This window comes from Pagrus major, chromosome 2 (assembly GCF_040436345.1).
Source record: "Pagrus major chromosome 2, Pma_NU_1.0".
Taxonomy (NCBI): Eukaryota; Metazoa; Chordata; class Actinopteri; order Spariformes; family Sparidae; genus Pagrus; species Pagrus major.
In genome coordinates, this window is record NC_133216.1 from 18,951,417 (window position 1) to 18,971,309 (window position 19,893).

At 41.6% G+C, this 19,893-nt stretch overlaps 1 protein-coding gene across 1 annotated transcript; it reads right to left on the reverse strand.

The window, feature by feature from the left end:
• Positions 1-9,702: 9,702 nt before the first annotated feature.
• Positions 9,703-19,652, reverse strand: aasdhppt (aminoadipate-semialdehyde dehydrogenase-phosphopantetheinyl transferase). The gene is made up of 7 exons (XM_073487857.1): positions 19,238-19,652; positions 19,012-19,125; positions 18,579-18,708; positions 17,220-17,341; positions 16,300-16,461; positions 10,864-10,932; positions 9,703-10,647 (listed from the first exon to the last, which is right to left on the reverse strand). Exons 1-7 carry the CDS (start codon positions 19,379-19,381, stop codon positions 10,480-10,482), a joined length of 909 nt encoding a protein of 302 aa, XP_073343958.1. The 5' UTR covers positions 19,382-19,652; the 3' UTR covers positions 9,703-10,479.
• Positions 19,653-19,893: the final 241 nt, after the last annotated feature.

Here is a 19,893-nt window from a genome sequence, read left to right on the forward strand (position 1 = left end):
CACACACACACACACACACACACACACACACTGTACTGTGTGCAGCGTGGTAGTTAGAGACATTCTTACATGCTTGCACGCCCACCAGCACACACAGGGTTTAAACACAGTTGAACAGTAAACATCCCTTTGGCCTGTTTGACATTCGACCTTTGTGAACTTTGTGCTGTTCATCATCGGTCTTCAGCTGCAACAACAGTCCTCACTGCGTGTGTGTGTGTGTGTACGTGCATGTGTCCACACGTACAAACTGATGGGAATTTATTGATGTTTTGATAATTTTTCACCTTTAGTGGTTTGCAGAAGGGAAAGGAAGGTATGTATGCGTGTGTGTGTTTGTTGGCTGAGGAAATGTTGATGTTAATCATGTTTTTAAGGCCTTTGACCCGACACTGAAATGGAAGAAAGACAAGCAGTGGTCGGCTTGCAGTGAAAAATTGCAATCTCTATTATTAAGGATATTTTTTTGCATGTTTGTAAAGTTGTTATGTGGAGAGCTGACATAACTGACAACTTCAAGGATGTGAGCAGATAAGGTGGGGAGTCGGGTTGGATTTGACGTGGTAACGTTACAGATCATCTTGATGCTCAAACTCCTTATTCTTCTATTAAAGGTAAAATATTTGGACACGTTGTGTGTGGTCTGAGGTGAAATATTTCTCATCCAGTGGAGGCAGCTGAGTAGAAGCTGTTTTTTTTTCTTCTGCAGAGCCGCTGCTGCGGTTTTGCAAAGACTTTGCTCAAGGGCAGTGAGATAAAACCTGCTGCATTTTTAATCAACGTACGCAACGTACCCAAGACTCGAACCTCGATGATGTACAGAATTTGTCATTGTCAGAAGCTGCTGTCTGTTTTCCTGCAGGTTTGGTGGAGCTCCTGGAGGTCACAAGCTCCTATTTCATTTTGGGACAAAAAAAACCCCTGCTGTTTGGACCAGGATAATCCATCACACACCCTTTTATTATTGAGGTTAAGCAGCTGGTGAATGGCATTGTTTTTACTGTACTGGAGAATTGATGTCTGCTATAGTAACATTTGAACCATCTTCTGTACAAAAAGCTGCTAGTTGTAAGAGGTAAAGCACTAACAATGGTGAAAACTGGCAACCCAATCACCAGAATAAATGTTGGTAATGCATCTTTCTGCAAACCGCGAGGTGTTGAAACTTTACATTTCTTAAGTTAAATTTTTTAATTCATGTTATGGCAGTGCTGTGCTTACGGTACAAAAACCACTTGGTTAGGGTTCAGAAAAAAATCATGTTTTGGCTTAAAATACCTGTTTTGATCGCTACAAACACGGCTGGAAACTTTCCTCGGGGCCTTACAAATATCCAGTGGTATGATGCTTACAAATGTTGAAACGCAGACTCAAACTGCGGTCACTGGCTTGACAGCCTTCTCAACTGTAACTCCACCACCATCCCCTACAGCCACCAATATGACAGTATGGTCATAAACATGTAACGTAAATGTGATATGACACATTTTGTAGAAATGTCACGGTACGTAGCCTTCGACACGTACAAATGTGAATGTATCAGTGGCTTGTAGAAACAATAACGGTCAACATTTTAACATTTAAAACATTGATCCACTCCACACACACTGACACAGACACACACATTTTACACTCGCTCTTCTTGTGTGTGTTGGCGTGTATGCGCCAGTCTGGGTTTGTGTCTGGATGTGCATTTGAATGCCCGCGTGTGTGTGCTGTCCATGACCTTTGTCTCCTGCCCAGAGGTGAGGTTTATTTTTGGGGCCGATGTCTGATGGTTTGCTCCTATGGGACACTCATACTGACAAAACAAATCACTCCGCCTGCAGGTGTGGGTGTGGCTGTTTTATTTGTATCTTTGTATGCATCAGCACGTATCACTGCTTACAGTGCATGGATGTTATTGTGTGTGTGAAGACTTCATAGTGCACAGTGAAACGCAGCTGTTCGACCCACTGTCCAGCAACTACAGACTCTGTGTAAACTGAAAAATTCCTGAAATACTTTGGGTATTTAAATCTCAAACAGTCAAACTGTATTAGGCAGCAGCTACAGTAGGGCAGTTCAACTACTAAGTTACATAAATTTAGTGTAAATACCCAGTATGTGACAAACGTCTGAAACAACAACACGTTTGAGTTTTCATGCCTATATAAAGCCAATTTACAGATGTACAGTCTTTGGTGTATAACTGATTTGATGTGCCACTCAAAATATCTGAATCAATCAATTTGGTGGCAATCTCCGCTGTTCAGATATATTTGGTGAGTCAAATCAAGCTCCCTGTAATCAGAGAGGCCTGCGAGCGGTGCTGAGCCGACAGAGAAACAACACCTGACTCTGCAGCTCTACAGAATCCAGTGTCAGCTATCAGATGCTTTTGGCTCATTTTTTTAGTTCGCAGGTCCATATGGTCGAGTCTCAACGGCTCTCACGGACCCCTCTGTTTGATGCATGTGCAGTATGTGAAAAATACTAGAATTTCTCTGTTTCTTTTGCTGCAGAATAATTACGACAGCCTCTAGAGCCTAACAAGAAATCTTAATATGGGTCGTAATAAGCTGCTTGCACAGACAACCTATACGGTTATTCTTCTGATGAGCAGGATCTCTTTGTCCTCTTGGGGTCAAAGTCATTTCAATGCAGTTTTAAAGTGAATATTTTGTTCTAAACATTGCAAACTTCAGCCTAAAGAGTGACCAATAATTCAATAATCTCCTACTCAATCCTGTTTCTAACACTTTTTGCCGTCATGTATCTTGTCTCCCCTTGTGTAAGAAGCAACATATTTCCTCGAGGACAGGTGATGGGCTTTGGACCAAGCCTGAGGTCTAATCTACTGTGGCAGTTGTGACGTTGCTCTGACGTTAACGCTGTGTATGTATGTGTGTCAACGCCTAAATGTGAATTGATTTTGTGCACCCGTGACCATCCTGAGTGCTCACAATCACTGATCCCTTTCATGGGCTTTATGTACGTGTCTGTGTTAATGAAGCGATTGGAAGTCCAGCTATCATTCAGTTTGATTAACTCAACTAACGATCGTTATTGGCAACAGGTTGAGGTGAAGGTGTTCTCTGACTCAGTGCATTTCTTTTTTTCATGCTTTCAGTTTCAACTATCGTTTCATGTCACATTTATCTCTCTTAAATTCTTTATAAATTGCATTTTTGTTCTTCTTTATCAGTCCTGTCTCCATCGCCTAAACATCAATTTCTCTCTTCATCTCCTCTCTCCAAACAGGCGACTCCTACAAGACTCACCAGTCGGAGAATCTCCATTTAAGGACTGAAAATATGTTTGAAATGCAATGAAACGATTTCAGAAACATTTTTCCTGCTCATGGACGACAGAATGAGTTTGGCAGCCTGAAAGTCGGCATCACCGTGTGTTGAGAGTAGTTCAGTTTGGGAATATAACTGTCCTCCAAAATTGTTGGCATGCAGGTAATTTGATGCAGATTTAACCAAGTCTCCTCAAATATTGACTTTCTGCCAGAGTTGTCTGGTTGTAACAACACAGAGGAAGATGCTTATTCTGAGTGACAGTTGTTCTCTCAGGCCCTTAATTAAAGGTGGGGTGAGCAATTCTGAAAAAAGATACTCGATTCCTGACTCTCATTCTCAGGTCGTCAAATAGCGACATTTCCCTAACTTCCTCCTTTCATGATCACCTCTCCTTAGTTCTTTGTATTTTGTTCTCTTCATCCTTCCTTTGCTTCATAATTGGTTCGCTCTTCTTCTCCTTCCTGCCCCGTTTCTCGCCAAGGAAACTGGAGTAACTCTCCTGTTGCCCTCGCCAACCCCCTCCCCTCCATCACGCCCTTGTGACTGATGCTACAGTTCTGCCTGAAGCACTAGATTGCATTTGTGCAGATGGCTGGCAACACACACACACACGCGCGCACACACACACAGGTTGCATTAATACAGCTGGCTGGATGTAGGTGCCCCAGTTACATATGGAAAATGGGGCAGGGGCGGTGATTGTGATTAAGTTGTGTGAATGTGTGTCTTGAGGCCGCTTGTTCTCCACATGCAAGACACGGGTGAGCAAATGTCATAAACTGGAAACTGGCGTGTGTGTGTGTGTGTGTGTGTGTGTGTGTGTGTGTGTGAAAGTGTCCAGGGATACAAAGATAAGTAAAATCCTCCTTATTGAATATTTTGCTAGTTCTCACAGCTTGAAGGATCTGATTTAAGGTAATGGGTTTAGGATTACATCAGGATTATCAGGTTTAGTTTGGCATAATGCACAATTCAAACAGTCAGCAGATTGCCTGCTGCTGTCTGTTGTGTGGAGCGAAACTTTCTGCCAACTGAAATCCTGAATCTCAGAAAAACAACCTTTTAACCAGCCAGTACTTCTACAGTCTCAAAGATGCATAGCCTGTTTATTCCCTTGTGTTTGCCTGGATTGTTTTTTTTCTTGCTCATCTTCTCGTCATTAATTGGCTGCTTTACTTTGCCCTTACTGCTGGCTGTGTGAATTATGCTTAAGAGTTAAAGTTAGGCATGCGGTGGAAGAGTTAAAGGCTGGGGACTAAAATTGAGCTCTTAAATTTACTGTGTCTTACAATTTAAAGGCACAGTATGTACTTTCTGCCACTAGGAGTGACTCAACGAAAAAAACACTGCATATAAGAGACAGAGTTTGAAAATGTTGTGAAGTAGTGTGGGATCATGGGAGTTGTCGTCTTCATTGTTATCAAACAATCACCAATGCCGATGAAAATCTATCCGACGTGACTCAGGCAGAAATGTTCACAGACGAGGTAATGTTTTAAAGTTTCACTCGTGTTATTTTCAGTCAGGGTCGCCGATTTTCCTCCTCACTCTCTGGCGCATCGTCTGATGTTTCACCAGAAGCTGTAGCAACAGGCGACCAAAGGAAACGCACTGTTACCCTTAATGAAAATACAGATTTCTTTTTGGATAACGAAACATTTCAATGCGGAAATGTTATATCTGATAGTTGTAAATGTATTGTAATACATACTGTCAACAAAAAAAACTGTAATACTCTGGGTTACCAAGAATCGGTGTTATTCGATGCTGCAGCGACAATAAACATAAAAAAACTGACTGACTGATCAGCTGTCAGTCAGGCTCGTGATGAAGACACACACCAATACCTCAGTGCATAAATATAACACACGCAGCATGGAGCACAAGACTAATGCTGTGTTTGGGAGAAAAAAACAGTAATACCTGAAGTAATTTTCGCCACTGGCCTTATTTAAGTGTTATGGAGAACAAACCATTGTGGAAATTATTCTTCATCCTGTTTGCTGCAGCAATTATCATCAAAGAATCTGTGCTGCACTTCCTCTCTGCATGTCATTGCCTGTATTTCTGCACGCTGACACTTCAGTGAACACCTGCCACCTGAAAAGGTAATTCCTTCACATACAATAATGTCTTTATGAACAAATACTTCAAACATGCAACATGGATTTATCAACAGCCTTTACACTATCCTCTGTAATTCCCTGTAATCCTCCCATCCATTTTAAACACTCACACACACGCTACTCAGCACGAGAGCTAACACAAACACCTGATTATTTAGGCATGCAGCAGACCGTCACAATGGATGCGTCTGTAATCAGAACAAGCCAACAAGTGTAAACATGTGCTAATCTTTCTGATTGGGTTGCGGAGGTATGACATATCTGCCCTGCGTCTGCCGGTGCGTGTGTGTGTGTGTGTTTTGATTGCATCAAATGTGGCGTAACTTTCTAATCACACAACATGTGCACAGAGCATGTTTCAAAGCAGGGGAACAATAAACAATGTGATGACTGATGACACACATGTGCAAACACACACATGTGCAAGAAACAATGTTAAAAAAACCCACTCAGACCTTTCACATTTTGGTAAAACCGCTCTGGATGACAGAGATGATTTTCTCATAAATCAAATAAAACCAGATCTGAATGTTCTCCTGTTGTAACTATACACTCATTTGGCCCAATTAATGACCAGAGATGCATGACGAGGGGCCATTACTCGAGGTTACATGATTTTTGAGGTGCGTGTAGGTGTGTGCTTGAAGTTATGTCTCTTGGGTTTGCCCATCTGGCAGTGATTTATGACATTCACTCTCACCTACTATTTCATCATAATAATCTGGTGGGTTTGACTTCGTCCTAATGGATGTTGTCATGGATGGATCCATTTTGAGAATAAGAACAGCTACATCAGAATGATGTTTGTCGCCTTCAGCTCAGTAATAAATACAATCTCATCCATGAAACTCAATGGAAAACTTAACACTCTGGGCTTCAGTACAAGACTCAGTTGGAATTGCAATTGGATATTGGACTTCCTCACAAACAGACCCCAGAGAGAACGGATTAGCAGTCACAACTCCTCTACGTTAGTGCTTAACACCAGTGTGCTCAGCCCCCTCCTGTTCACACTGTACACCCATGACTGCACTCCAGTATGTGGACGACACCACCAACATCGACTGCACTATAAACAATGACGAGAGTTCATATCGGGAGGAAAATCAACAATCTTGCAGAGGGGTGCGCAGAGAACAATCTACATCGGCTAAACTGATGAACGTGATTCGCGAGCATGGCCGTCCTGTCTCGCTGTCTAGTATTCAAATTTACACATAATATCAGGCCCCGCTGTGTAAAGTATGGCCTCTGATTTAGAAAAATATGTGGCTCCTTCACAGCATTTTGTGCAGTGAACTGCTGGGTAAACAGCCTAAGTGACTGAGTCTTCTCATCAGTTGCAGTGACACTGTTTATTATGTAAGCAAACATGAAGCTCAAAGCTCGGACTGAAAAAGGAAAGTTTCATTGAAAACAACGTCAATCTCCTCTTTGCTGACTTCATACTGCCAGCGACATCAAAGTGGCATCCGATTCTCTTAGAAGTGCCCAAGAATCAAGTACCCATGAGAAAAAAACCCCTCTTTGAGTATGTTTACCAGCCGGCAGGACAGACATAACAAAGCCTGGCCTTTGACACTACAGTAAATCACTTGGCTTAAAACGTGCTCTTCATCTACAGTTGTTAAAGAATAAATAGTGTTTTTTTAAACCTGACGTCCCGGCAAACATATTCAGCTACCACTCTTTCCTTAAAAGGAGTTGGAAGTCAAATATAAGGGCCCTTTGCTAATAAATCCTAAAATCAGTCAATTCTAGCAGATCTGTGAGGCTGTACATGGGCATAGTGTTACTTTGAGCTTAGAAGGTGCTAACAACTGTGTGCTAGCATGCTCAACTACACTTTTTACAGAAACACAATGGTATAGGGATGACGTATTTTTGTGGGCTAACCTGGAAGTTTATCACACTTGCACGTTTTGCTCAGCAAGATAATCTTCAGAGATTAAAACACTTTTATGATATTTTAAGTGTGAATTAAATTGCCAGATGTAAAAAACTAATGTTAGGGCATAAACAAACTACATCATGGTCGCATGATGTCAACGTCACCACCACTAAGCATCTAGACTAGGATCTTTCAGTCTGTGGAAGGGCCAACGGTGATATTTCTAGAGCCATGACGCTTGCATTGTTAACACATTATGAGTACCTGCTCAGCTAATGAGCACTGCCAAGGACAGGTTTTTTCTCTTTAGTGTCTCTTTGTTTTATAGCCATTTTGTAAAATACATCTATTAGTTCTAAAGCAGGGGCTTGAGTACATTTTTCCTACTCTGAACCTTACTCTAATTTCAAAAATGTGCTGGTGAAAGTCCAAATGTGGCACAAAATGTCCACCTCCTCCTCCTCCAGAAGAAGAAACTTTGCTCTTATCCTCAACAGCAGGCTTAGCTTGGTTTCATCTCTTACCTCGAGGTAAACTCCTGATGCCCAAAGCACTCGTCTTCAACCCACATTCTGAAAAAAAAAATCTATTCCTATGGTCTCATCTCTGACACATAAGCAAACCTTAGGGAACTAAAAATGGCTTCTCTCTGAGGAAAGGCCTGTGTGACTCCAGTCTGACCCCGCTGCCTCCTCTCTCCTCCTCCTTCACTGCTGCAGAGAACACGAGATTTAAGGCAGCGAGGAGGCAAACTAATTTACTCCAGCTGGAGGCAATGACTGTATGTCTGTGTGTGTGTGTTTTTGTGTGATTTCAAGCTCTATTTCCTTCACTCGCAGTGTACACACGTGCATCAACATGCTCATAAACATCTGAATGACTGCGCTTTTTTGTTTCCCTGACATGCTGCCTATACCTGTGCATGTGTCACAAGCGAACACAAACAAAGGGGCTCCATGAAGCCATCTCGACAGCAGGTTGTCAGGTCCATGACATCTAATGTCGATGTCGCACAGTTCAGATGACTGCTGGGATCGTGTGTGTGAGGTCAAAGCAGTTCAGACAATTGTTGGTCAGAATTAAATTGCCAATGCTGCTCTGAAGATATCATCTCTGTATTTTTGGTTGATTTGAACCTCACTGTGTTATCATTTCTCTCAAATAATCACGGTAACAGGAGGCACCCTCTGCCACAGCCACCTCGTGTGTTTATGTATCTGTTCGCCTCGGGGGTGACGAGGGGATGTGGAGGATGTAATGTCACAAACACGGTGCGTACACGACTGCACATACATATCACTTGACCTCTAACTTCCCAGCCAGCCATTTCCTTCTGTGCGCGCAGGAGAGAAAGCTCATGATTATGGGTTGCGATTAAAGTAATGCGATGCAGAGAGAAGGGTTAAACGTGCAGACCGGCACTGCATCGACGAGCTGTCCTCGAGATGGGGGAGGGCGGAGTGGAGATGAAACCGCAAAGAAAACGAGACGGAGAACCAGAGAGAGACTGCGATGGTCAAGTAAACGGCCCCGATTAAAATAGATGACACTACCAGATGGAAACAGATGATAGAGACTAAAAAGGAAAGAGAGAGACAAAATGGCAGAGATAATGTGGAGGAAGACAGGTGGGGGGGGGGGAGATAAGAGAGGTATTTAGCTATACAGAGGAAGTGAGAAAGACTTATATAGGCAGTGGTTGGGGATGCTGCACAGATTAAACAGCCCTTAGACAGGACTTTCATTTGGGGAGACCGCTGTCTATGTCCAGTGTGAAACCAAATATTAATGGTTAGTTCTTTTAACTCACTAAGATGGGGAAGTAACGTAATGTACATATTTTCTTTGTTTTGAATTATATTTGTTTGAAATGATTGACTTGGTTGGCAGAATTTTCATATAAAGGTCAACACAACTGAACTGAATACGTCACCAATTTTCCAGCATTGCAAGGAACAACTATAGCAGACTACATCGACTCTTTACAAGTGCTGCTCCTGGATTTGCATGCCTACATTGACATCCAAACATGACTGATGCTGGGACCCCTGTTGCTTCGATTTGGCGTCCATCATGAAAATCTTTTGTTTACTCTCCCATGGATGAGTCAGAACACACTACAATAGCTCTGGTTGTAAGTGATTCTTTGGTCTGGACCAGCAAAGCGTTGGTGCCGCTCTGGAACCAGTTTTCCTGGGCGAGAGCCAGTAATTTGGCTGCTGAACGCAAAGAGAGCAGTTACAGAGTAGGCACTGGCACCTGAACCGCCTTGGTCGAAAAGCGGTGGGAGCAGGACTGAAAAGATCAAAAACTTACAATGCATGTACAACATGCAGAAGTTACTGGATACTTTATGTGTTGCTTTGCAATGAACTCAATAGCTGCTGTGATAACTGGGTTAGAGGAAGAAGAGAGAAGTGCAACTCTTTATTTGATCCTCAAAATAAATACAGTCCATCAATGGTAATCTATTTTTCTGGAGTTATGCACCACTTATCCTATATATTACACATTATTTACACTCTGTATCACAGATTTCTTCCAACCACTGTATTGTTTGAGAGCTGTTGGGGCATACAAGGATCAATAATGAGGAGCTCAGTGCATAATCTCAGACAATGTGTGTGTCTGTAAAAGATAGCTTTACCTTACTTTAAACACAATATCATTACACAGGGTTAAGTTAATAAAACTCAGGATATCCACTTACCCCCCCTCACTTACTTAATTATCTTATCGTCTGTTCTCCTGGTTTACGTTATAGAAAATGGAGCTACTGAACTGTGTCATTCAGAATTTAAAAAATGCTTTAAAAAAACAAAATACACACGGAAAAAAAACCTCACAAGCTATAAATCTGTTGATTAATATCAAATGTTTGGATGCACTGTGAAGTATTGTGTGTGCGTTAAGTTTTCTTTTTGTGGAGTTTTTCTTAACTTGAACCAAGGATCAGAAGACAGACGGTGTCAGATTTTGAAGTCCTCTGAGACAAACCTGAGAGTTTTGGCCCTATAAATAAACTTGACTTGACTGGACTTGAGTGTTGAATGAGAAAGCAGCTTCAGTGTCAGCGTCTGCGTGTTTCCTTTTTGGCACTTCTGAAAGGTGTGTGTGTGATTGTGTGTGTGTGTGTGTGTGTGTGTGTGAGTGAGCGTCAGTGTGAGACAGGTGGTTATTTGGATGCGTGTGTGTCTCTCTGTCTCTGTGGAGATTCAGCCTTCATCTTGAAGCTGTCCCAGTAGGCGGAGTCTTCCTCTGTCAGAGGTGAGGCTGAGGCGATGAGGTCACCGAATGACAGCAGCGTGAATGTGGACGGAGGAGGAAGAAATGGAGGAAGAGGCTGTGATGGAAGAGAGAAGAAGAGTCTTTAATTACTGACAGAAAAGGGTTGTGACTGATGATTCATTCCGTTATTAAGTTATTAAAATGATTATTTTTAGCCTAGATAAAAGATCAAAAATATGTGGCATTATATAAATTACACTACTACTGAGAGCTGTTTTACAAACAGGAGCCACTGTGAAATGTTGAACATGTGAATGTAGTGGGTCCTTACCTCAGAGCCGGCTTTGTCCTGTGGTCCGAGTGCTATGGCAACATGATGGTCAGCATCCAGCAAACTCTCCTGCAGAGACATGTGCACACACAAACACACACACGTAAAAACATGCAAACAAACAGCCTACATATCATACTAAATAAAAAAATAAAAAAAACATCTTCACATTCAAATTCAGAGCAAATACTATTTGACAAATAATGCATATGTGCATTCTTATCAGCATGCTTCCACTTGTGTGTAATCTAGTACATGCATGTGAATATTTAGTATTTAGTGCATGAAAGGAAAGCATGGTTCAGAAAGATGACCACTACATTCATCACTTCACAAGCAGAAGCGGTGCTGAGAAAACATCAAGCATAACTGTATTCTCTGACAAGGGCCGTGCTTGAAGATATAAATCTGTTCGGGCAGCATATATGATTAATTTGTGTGGCAAACCCAGGTTCATATCTGGTTCTCCAGCCATGTTCATGTGAATCTAAGCAGATTATTTTCACTGTTCACTGCTGACCTCCTTACTTTAGCATTAAACATGCAATATGTATTAATGCATCCTATACCACAACCTCACAAGGTCACATAACAAGGACGGAAACTGCCTGAAACTACCACATGACAGGGTTTGAATGACAGCCCCCACATCTGCATAATGAAGCAGAAAAGCATAATGCAATGGGGAAAAAGACTTTAGAGGAACAAATACATGTGTGGTAATAAGTAGGAGGGGAATGCAAAGAGAAAATAATACAGAAATAAATATGTAAATAAAAAAATAAATGTAAAAAATGAATGATTTAAGAAAATAAAATGCTAAATTAAATTGGAGATTAAATAAAGAAAGTGTGAAACTAAAACCTACATTAAAAAAAAAAATCTTCTGGTGCATTTAACGGCATATTAATTTGTTCATTGAGCCATGTATTTATTTCAATCAGTGAATCAATCAACACTGAAACCGAGTTAAAACAAAACAAAGACAAGGACAAAAAAAAAAAAATACTAAAAAAGAAAAGGCAGTCCCACAATAATTTATTATTTTACGTTGGATCATTTAAAACAAAAAAAGTTATCTTAAAGCACTGAAATTTAAATTATGGCAGATATTTGAATAGGTAAATGTTAAATAAATGAATGCAATATAAAACAGTTTTCTTTATTTTTGATTTTGGTACTTTCAGTCCTCCATATACAAATACTCTAAATCTAACCGGTTGTGGCTTTTTTTATACGCTCTATAACTTCTACTCCAAATACAATCTGTGTTGCATTCTGTTTAACTGGCAGAAACACACTTGGACATTAAAGGCCAAAGCTGAGTGTGTATATGTGGGAGTAACAGGTGGTGGTGTGTGTGTAGTGGGGGGGTTAGTCACAAAATGGCAGATAGTAATGGAGCGCAGAGAGGAAGCTGTATCTCCGGGGACTGTAGTTAAATCTCAAATATTTTGTCATTCTGCTGTTGAAAAAGAGAGTTGTGGCTTTGTGACAGCCTGTTTTGAACTGTGTTATTGTGTCCCTCTGTGTCTGTGTCCAGAGGCTGCAGTGGTGACATCACCAGAGGTCAGCAGGAAGTAATATGTCTCATCGCTGCACTCTGATCAGCATGCAGTGAGCCAGAGGACACGCGGTCAACAGCACTGCTGCTCATCTACTCTCTCTGTTAATAGTCAGTACGTGTCGATTTGTATATGAGACAAATCTGACAAATCGATTCAGCTCCAGTTCGTTCGACCTTTCGACGTCACTGCAATCTGTCACTGATCACAAATAATGATGTGTTTCGCTGTTCTTAAAGGACAGGACTTTGTGTATTTGTCATTACCAGTGATACCTTACAATGCCAGCTGGAGTATTCTGTGATCACTTATTGCATTATTTTCTAACCAGACTTACATATGTTGGTATATAGTCCAATATATAGTATATCTATACTATATCTACTTTGTAATGCCTCATTTTTTGGACAACATTAAGCTACTCCATTGATGACAACGATATCAAATCAATGATGAACATGATTGTTAGTTGCTACGGAAGCCCTAAAGGGCCATGCATTCATACATTTTATTTCCTCCGTTTTCCCGTGATAACGAGTTAATTTCATTTGTTTTCTCGAGATCTCAAGTTATTATCTCGAAATAACAACTGCCGTTTTCCTGAGATAACGATATAATTAATTCGAGATCTCGAGATAACGAAACTTTGTTTTCCCGAGATAACGATATAATTAATTTGAGATCTCGAGATAATGACTGTGATATGATAGGCCTGAGATTATGGAGACGCCTGGGACCTCGTAGCTGGTCAGCTATGTAGTTAACGACGACATCAGGCTCACTTAGATTGCGCCGCCGATATAGCTGAAGCCTTGCTAACCGTCTTTTTAGATTACGCACACTAATGTGTATATTATCTGTAATAGCAAGGCATAATGCTATTTCAGCCTGTGTCAGGCCTTGATTGAAAAGATATGTGACGCAGTGATCGATATGCTCCTGCTCCTCTGACATTGCTACACTGAATGATGTTTCCTGCAATGATTTAACATACTACACTATCGTTTTGTTTTCTCAAGATCTCAAATTAATTATATCGTTATCTCAGGAAAACAAAGTTTCGTTATCTTGAGATCTCGAATTAATTATATCGTTATCTCGGGAAAACAAAGTTTCGTTGTCTCGAGAAAACAAATGAAATTATCTCGTTATCTCGGGAAAATGGCAGTTGTTATTTCGAGATAATAACTCGAGATCTCGAGAAAACAAATGAAATTAACTCGTTATCACGGGAAAACGGAGGAAATAAAATGTATGAATGCATGGCCCTTTAGGGCTTCCGTAAGTTGCAGCCCTACTGAAGGTAACATTTTATACATTTACTTTTTTTCTATTTGGTCCTCATTTAACCAAGCAAGTCATTAACAACAAATTGTTTACAATTTCGGCCTGGCATGATGATATAAGATTTATATTTATGATGACGATTGGCACCAGGGCTGCAACTAATGGTTCATTTCATTGTTGGTTAATTTGCTGATTATTTTCTTGATCAGTTGATTTATCAGTTTGTCTACAGAATGACAGAAAATTGGTTAAATAAGCCGATCACAAACACGTCAAGCCCACGAAAACATCTTCAGGTGACGTGTTTTGTCCAACCAACAGGTCAAAACCTAACGGTGTGTCATTTATAATGATATGAAACACACAGAAAAGCAGGAAATGCTCATATTTTAAGAAATCTTTTCTGATGGACAAGTGACTCAAACAGTTAATTGATCATTACAATAGTCGCATGTTACATTATTGATTAACTGTTTTAGCTCTGATTTTTGCACAAATATCAGCCTTATTTATCTTTTGGTCTCTTTTTGTGCTGGTCATTTGTACATTTTTTTCAAGGGTCCTCTAATTTGACAATCTATCCAGCATCTGTGTATAAATATGAAACTTTGAGATCAACAGTTTTGATCTTAACCAAAACGTCACATTAAATACATGATATAAACCAGCGAGTCATTCCAGTTTGCTTCACTGATTCTTGCTACAACTTTCATCTCTTCATCCTCTGTAGCCAAACAGCCTCCATATCCTGTATGTTGCTGTTACTCCACTTTGCCCTGCAATCTATACTTAAAAAGAGGACACATGCATTACCTTCTACCTGCGATCGATATAAGTGAGCTGTTATTCTCTGGTGTGAAAAAACAGACACTAAAACAGCATTAAGCCTCCATGACCCAGAGAGGAGAGGAGACATCAGGCTTTTCAAACCAGTGGTAACCTTTTAGCAGTCACTTGTTAATCCCTCTGCCACTGGGAATGAAGGGAAGAGCGAGAGGAGGAGGAGGAGGAGGAGGGGGAACAGAGAGGAAAAATACAGAGGAGGTGAAAGAGGAGAGCAGGTACAATACAATGATGGAAGAAGATGGAGAAAGAGAAAACACTGGAGAAGACGTCAAAGTGAGAAGTGGAGAGGACGAGGAGAGAAGACCAGAAGAGGAAAGGAGCAGAAAAGAGGAGATGAAATGGGAAATAGAAGGGGAGCGAGAGGAGTGACGGCAGCAGATGATTCTTCTCATGTGACACTCCTCTAATCTCTTGTCGTGGTCTGAGGAGAGCTGGAGGGCCACTTGAGAGGCCCTCTATTGCAATCTCTTCTGTGTATTTCTCTGTGAGACCACCTGTGATGCACTTTGCAGATGCTTTCAAGGGGGCAGGCACTGGGGAGCAGAGGACCCTCCGGCTGCGCTGCCGATTCCTTTGAACCGCGGCTTTTAAGCTCATTGACTTCCTAAAGGTTGAGTCAAACTGGTTTTACACATGTTGCTATTCTAAAAAATATGCCAGAAGACCCACTGATAACAAGTAGGCAACAAGCGGTATTTATCAAACTGTTTTTAGGGTGGGAATCCACAGAGGCTCCACAATAGGATATTATCACAAACCTTAAGTCAAAATAAAATATTATTGCAATTTTAAATATATTTTGATATGCAGAGTATTGCAATATACTGAGATTTATTACCTTTTTTCAACGTCAAATTATGTCCCTAAAGAAAGACAAGGGTTAGGAATTCTGATTCTGATTCTGAGACATCTGTTTTCAGTCTGTTCATCTCACTTTGATCCTTTTTATTGCAGCAAAATGGGATTGATAACCCAAATGTCACTGTCATCTAAACCTGTCATAAAGAATGCAAACTGAACTGTTTGTATTACAGTATACATAGTCCATCGTGACTGAATGCAAACGTGTTTGGACGACTGTACAATTTACAGTTATTATGATTGTATCATCTGGTAGGTGGATTTTGTCACCTTCAGACAGAGTAAAGCAATCTGTTGCCCCTTGTTTGCAGTCTTTATGCTAAGCTGAGCTAACTGTATCCTCGCTGTGGCATCATATTTGACGGATAGAAAAAAGAGTGGTACATTTTTTCTCATCTATCACGGTATAAGACCGTAAATAAGAATGTGGTTATCAAAATGCTAAACTGTTCCTTTAATTTGTTCTCCTAGTGGCATAAAGCAAAGCTCAACTTGGACAATATAAAAACAGTGAAAAGGGTCTGAATGAAATATGAAAAATGTGAATAAAAACCAGAGAATCTTAAGCAACAAGTCACAGAAAATAACACAATCTGGCGGAGTGCCAATCTGGCGATCGATCACAAGCTCAAAAGGCTGCAGACTGCTTCCAACGCAACCTTTTGGTTGGCATGGGAGTTGTAGGTAAACTGCATGCTGAGGTCAGCAATATCTTTGGCATGTTTTCACGTCTAATCCTTTTTTAGATCTAGAAATTAAACTAGTCTTGCATCCGTCATGCAGACGAAAGAATGCTTCTAGCTTTTTTGAATTCTTGTTTTTTTTTTTGTCTGTCTTCACACTTCTCTTCAAACAGTCTCTCTTCAAACAGACTCACTTCAAACATCCAGTCCTCTTCTTCCTCCTCATCTAGATGCATCTTGGTCTGGCGCAGCGCCCGGCCCTGTGTGAGCAGCTCAGAGGACAGGTGAAACTCCACCCTCTGTAGGTTGAAGCCCAGACCGGTGCCGATGGCTTTGATGAAGCTCTCCTTCAGGGCCTTGCCGGAGAGGAAGGAAACAGTATCACTAGTTACATGCAGAAAATGATCACAGGCACATAAGGAAAAACAGGACTTCTGTGTGTCTGACAAAGCTGAGAAGGACAGTCTGTGTGCATCTCTTGTGTGTCTCTTCTGTGTGTGTGTGTGTGTTGTGTGTTTTGGCTCAGTGGGACATTAACTCGAAACCACAACAGATGGGAATCTATGCACACATGTATAACAGTGTGTATACAAAAGAGCGACTTTCTGCGCGTGTGAATGTGTGTGCGTTCAGCCAAAACAGACCCCGCTCGGCAGCCAATGAGCCACAACAACAGTATTACAGGGCTAATCGCTATGGCAACCGTCGAACTCTGCCGTTAGTCAACAGTGTGGTGATGATATCAGAGCTTGACGTCTCTGTGCCACCCTCTCAATCTCACAACATCTTTACTTAGCACCACTGCTGTCCATCTGTGTGTGTGTGTGTGTGTGCGTGTGTGTGTGCGCAAGAAAGAAAATACATGAGAGAAAGACTAAAAGGACAAAAACTGAGAAAAGGAAAAGAAAGAAAGGGCTATTGTGTATCTGAGAGGGTAAAATGCAGAGAAAGAGAAGGTTCACACATGTATCTGTGTCTTAAAGGACATCAGCAACAGTATTTTCTTCCCTATGTCTCCCCCTTTCTCACACACATGCACGCGCAACAAACACCGCCTGTGGGGCCTTCCAGCGATGCAATGTGCGGAAAAGGGTAGTATGGTTGCCATGGTTACCCAGTGGCGGTAGAACGCGGTGAGCTGCTGGTGCTCCGAGCCGGCTGATTGGATGACGCTCCACTCGTACGCTGTAAACTGACGAGTCATGATGCGGAAAAACTCCGGCACAGAGCTGCTACCTGAAGGGGGAAGGTGGGGGGGGGGAGGAAGGAAGGAAAGGAGTGAGGACCAAAGGAAGGGAAGAGGACAGAGAAAGAAGCAAGGAGAAGACAGGAAGGGGAAGATGGAGGCAGGTGTCAGAAACAAGCGCTTCCAAGATTAAACTAATAAAACTCTGTTTTTGAGATGAGTGTGGCAGTTTCCTCTCTAAGAATGTCTCTTAACACACAGATTTGAATGTGGCTGTGACACACACACACACACACACACACACACACACACACACACACACACACACACACACACACACACACACACACAAGCAAGCAGCCTTGGCCTACACATACATTAGGCAACAGTGGCCCCTTGTGGTTGAGTTGGAGAATGCATACGCAACACCATTTCTGCCTTGTTACAGGCTGATTATACTCACAGATTTGGCTGATAAGGATTAATTATCATTAGTGTGAGATGCTGGAAATGGACAGCTGATTGATACAGAGTTTTGCATCTTGAATTTTAAGCTTTTGCAGCATCATGATCCACACAGCATCATAATAACAAATGAGATTTTTTTTGGTGGCTCGAATATCGGAAAGACTCACATCAGCAAACAAACAATTACAACTTAAGGTTGTGATAACCCTCTTTTTTAATGTCTTCCAATGCACCCTTATCTTGGAGCAGCATTGCATAAAATAAAAACTCACAAATTAATGCTAAAAATGTTCAGCCTGTTCACCGAAAACATACCTCAGCTGGATTTACTGTAGGGTGATTTTTGCAACAGAATTTGCTTGAAACTTCTCACTTCAGTTGACCTCACCATTTGGGCTAATCTCATCTCTCATCTCTAATGCCCATCTTTCCTCTGCCTTTCATCCCTAGACAATGACACTGCAAGTGACTCTTAATCTCCTGAGATAAGGAGGCTTGTTATGGCAAGGAATTATGGAATTGTAAGTAATTTAGAAGAAGGTTGGAACTTTTGAACAAACCGACAGACTCTGAATGAATGGTGGCTTTGTGTGGTTTTGTCATATTGATTTCAAAATGTTTGCGTAGTTTTGTACTTCCAGTATGTCCCAGTGAGTGGATAAACATTTGTAGACAGGAAACAGAAAGGTGAATTTAAAATGTTAAGCTTGGGTCTTTTTTATTGCTTCATTAGCAGTAAAGTAATTACAGATTTCAATGAATGTGCCCCTGTTGGTTGATATAATTTGCTATACTTTAACTGTTAATCTCTGTATTTACCTGGCATGGTGGTCTTCATTATATCCACTCCGACCTGGCGCCCCTGCTCTGCAGCGAGCACAGCGTAGTCCCCCTGGTGGGACAGGTTGAAACTCCAGGCTGGTTGTTCAGGCTCTGAATCTGAACTGACCTGGATGCAGAAAGTGAGGCAGTAATCAAACAGTGTATATTTATGATTAGTTTGGGGGCTATTAACAAGTGAATTGAAGGAGTTTATCACAGTCTTTTGGTAATCACAGCTGACCCATGCTAGTCCAATTCATACTGTGCATCCAAACTTTACTCCTAAAATATTTTCCATGTGAAAATATGATATTTAAAAGTTCCTGTGATATTTAAAAGGGGAAAGGTAGATGTCATAATACTGTAGTTACTGTAGCATCAGTGAAACAATAAGAGACAGCAGTATACATCAGGTAATGTGCTGTTTAACCTTCATTGGTGTTGCCAGGTAGGGTTTCCCTCTGGGTGATCGCTCCAGTCTGATCTCTGACCAGGGGACCTCCATCTTCTCACACACGAATTTCCTCAGCAGCAACCTGCCAGCCTGGTGGGGTAACAGAGATTCAGTGTATTACACATGTATATCCTGCTGGAGCTGGTGCAATAAGTCAGCATGCAGAAGGTAGCAGAGTCAGAAAGTTCCCAGTCAGACTCACCATGGCTGATTTGGCATCCTTGGCGAACACGAACTGTCCGATCCTGTCTTTCTCCTCCCGCTGAATGCAGCGAGCGACGAACAGCCAGTCAGACCTGCTCGGTGTCCACGAACCGCAGCGGAAAGCCCAGCGGACGGAGGCCATGTCCCCTCACCTCTGTCTGCTCACCTGAACTCCTCCTCAACTTCAGGCTGCTCACAACTAGTTAGTGAGCTAACGTTAGCATCGCGCGTTAGCATGAAGATAGAGTTTCAGCGACGACAGAAGACAGGAAATATTACATGTAAGACATGTTCACAGTGGAGCTGTGAACATAAGAGGCGGTGAACTGACGGCTGGTAATAAAACTACTACACAAAACTTCCCCTCGTTGTTTACATTTCGGTTTGACAGCGGTGCGGACATGCCCGGAAGAGCCCGGCGAGATTCGATGTCGTCATAAGTGGGCGCGGTGGGGGATTGACCAATAGGAGCGACGGAAACAGTGCGGATCTGAGGATACCCTCAAATGCTCTCATGATTATTGGAAATATGATAATATCGTGTTGGGGTTTCAGTAAATATGGCAGTTTTCTGATATCAGAGATGTAGACACAATTCACTGAAGCTGTCTGACTTTAATTAGGGTATGTCTTTATCTTCGTAATTAAAATAAC